General features: G+C 37.7%; 1 protein-coding gene across 2 annotated transcripts in view; it reads right to left on the bottom strand.

Moving 5' to 3' along the window:
- Positions 1-402: 402 nt before the first annotated feature.
- LOC107708245 (sin3 histone deacetylase corepressor complex component SDS3-like) overlaps positions 403-2,765 on the bottom strand; it is a 12,678-nt gene continuing 10,315 nt past the window's right edge. For both annotated transcript variants that reach the window (XM_016512423.1, XM_016512422.1), the window contains exons 11-12: positions 934-1,018; positions 403-548 (exon numbers count right to left, since the gene is read on the bottom strand). In XM_016512423.1, coding sequence (XP_016367909.1) covers positions 450-548; positions 934-1,018 — 184 coding nt within the window. In that variant the 3' untranslated portion in view covers positions 403-449. The remainder of the gene's footprint in view (positions 549-933; positions 1,019-2,765) is intronic.

The following is a 2,765-nucleotide window of genomic DNA, read 5'->3' on the forward strand; positions in this document are numbered from 1 at the left end:
AAACTAGCAAAGTAATTTGAAATCCTGTGCATGGAGAGAATAGATTATGGCATTACATATCAAAGCAAAAAAACCACAACTAAATAAGATTTGTAAATGCCTCACTGGTAACAGAATACAATCCCAAAGTGTATTGTCGTCTACTCGCTTCATCGTAGAGAGCTCTTTGAAATCAGCCTTACCTCAGACATTGAGACTGCATTACACATACAATGCAAAGTTCATAGAGAAGAAAAAGGCAAAAATAAAGATAAATGTGAGACATTTCATGATATACTTCGGTAACATCTATACAATACGTGTGAGAGCGATAGAAAAATAAGATGAGAGACAGGAGGAAATATCATGCTTAAACATGTAGTAGCTGACTTGGTAAAACAGGAAGAGCTTTAAAATGTTTGTTTTAAAAAAAAAAAAAACACACACATACACATACACATACAGGACGTCTATGCTGCTGATCGGCGTCGAATGATGAAGGCCCCTCGTTGCAGCTGCCCTAAATAGATCCTCATCTTCGTACTGTCACTTGTCTTTCTCACCCAGATCTGCAAGAGAGTCGAAATCCAAGACAAAGCACTTCAGTATTTATCCCGCACCACCTTCTTCCAGCATCCAAATGAATCCCAAACAGTGATTTGTACTCCAAAGCCACTGGCTCAGCATGTAAAAGTCCAGATCTATGCAGTGTGCTACTGATGCTGGCATTAAAAGGATGCAAATGAGACAAAAGCTATTGCAAAGACATCCTTGTACAATTTGATATGGATGCAGATGACAATAAATGAGAATTTTCCTCTTCTGGCCCTCCAAAGCTGATGCACTTGGGCTGATCTCAATAACCTGCTGTTTATTCCCCCTCTGAGCAGGTCATTAGTTTGAACAGCACAGTAATTTTTTTGCACCAATCAGAGGAGAGAATCAGACACAAACCTCATTGGTCCCCACAGAGCTGATGACACAGCTGATCTTGGTGTTCTCCTTGGACTCCAGATAGATTGCTTGACTTTTATGGTACCTGAAACAATATCAGCACTGGTCATTTGAGATCCTCTAGACTGAAAGACCATTAGAGAAAATTCCCTTCAGGGGCATGTTCTCAGTCGGGTACTGTATGTGAGCTTATCTCCTCAAGTACTGCCACTGAAAAGCAATATTTAGGCTTAGAGGGTTTCCCAAAAATGATCATTCTGTCATCATTTTCTCACCCTCATGAAATTTCCACACGCAAGAATTCTCTTATATGCAATTATACATGCCTAAAATTAAATTATTTCCTTTTAAAGGGAGCAATTATTTTAAAATATGCTTCTCTTTTTGCTGAGTAGAAAGAGGATTTTCTGCATTATTTTTAAGTACACATATTGCATTACACTCAATACAGAACGCAAACTCACATTCACAATTCAGGTAAAACATGATTTCTTTTACCGTGCCGCAAAAGCATAGATTGAGCAGCAAGGAAAAAACTGGTTCTTAAGAGTCACTGTTTGTGAATCACACATACCGCAAGCATACCGTATGCATGCAACCCGCTGAGGAGGATAACTTAAATGTTTCTTGCTATTATTTTAATCTTTTTGTTACATCACATTGAATACAGACTGCAAACTCACTTTTACAAGTCAAGTAAATTATGATTTATTTTGCTGTGGGCACAAAAGCAATGCAATAGTGATGGTTGCCTTAGCAAACGCCACTAATTAGAGAGGGAGAGCTTGTCATCTCTTAAAACACAGAGCAAAAGTAGCCTGTGGCTTCAACCTTCTCACATAAACATCCTCTGGAAAAGTTCAGATAGCAGCATAACTCTCCACTCGTTATTAAAAAGCAGAATAAAGCTGCATTTAATGTACATGTAACATTATACGTTTAATGCCCGCGGCATCACCCTAGACCACATTTCCTCCTCCGCTCACTCGCTCCTCATCTGCACACAAGTATTCCCGTTGGATTGCATTGCTGAAAGCTACGGCAGCCCACTGTCTAAAGGGCACGACTGGATGAATGCATGCTGACACACTCATAAAAATCCAGAGGCATTCCTGACGTTTAATGTCACAAACGCACACGACAGAGTAATCTTCAGACCTCATCCTAAACCACAAGCTTCCTGTGCACTATGATCACACAAACAATGAAATATAGATTTATATAGTCTTTACAGAGTATTGCATGTCAGAATATGTGGATCATCATGTCCACGACGTTTACATTATTAAATATCATGACACAAAGACGGCGGTAAATACCATGTCTGCAATGCATGACCTGAATCCTGCCACAGATGTTGCCTTGTTTAAGGAAACTACATCACATGCACAACCTTATGTACACAAAGCTAATGAAATAACAGCTTAAAGGAGTAACTGAGATATTAAAGAGAACACCTTCTTACAGCCCAAACACAATATAAATCTGAACGATTTATGCAATTAAGAAATTCCTTAAATAACCTCTTCTGCATTCCATGCTACTTTAATGCCAGAATCATTATAAAAATTTGTAAAAAAAAAAAAAAGTATAAATTATGCATACAAATAAGCCTTTATAATTATTACAGATAGGATAGAATGATAGATAGACAGAACAACAGAACGTTAGAACGATAGATAGACAGATCGATAGATAGAACGATAGATAGATAGAACGATAGATAGATAGATAGATAGATATAGAACGATAGATATAGAACGATAGATAGATAGATAGATAAAATTATAGAATGATAGAACGATAGATAGAACGATAGAACGATAGAACGA

The sequence above is a fragment of the Sinocyclocheilus rhinocerous genome, unplaced genomic scaffold (genome assembly GCF_001515625.1).
Source record: "Sinocyclocheilus rhinocerous isolate Xijiao unplaced genomic scaffold, SAMN03320098_v1.1 scaffold1436, whole genome shotgun sequence".
Lineage (NCBI taxonomy): Eukaryota > Metazoa > Chordata > Actinopteri > Cypriniformes > Cyprinidae > Sinocyclocheilus > Sinocyclocheilus rhinocerous.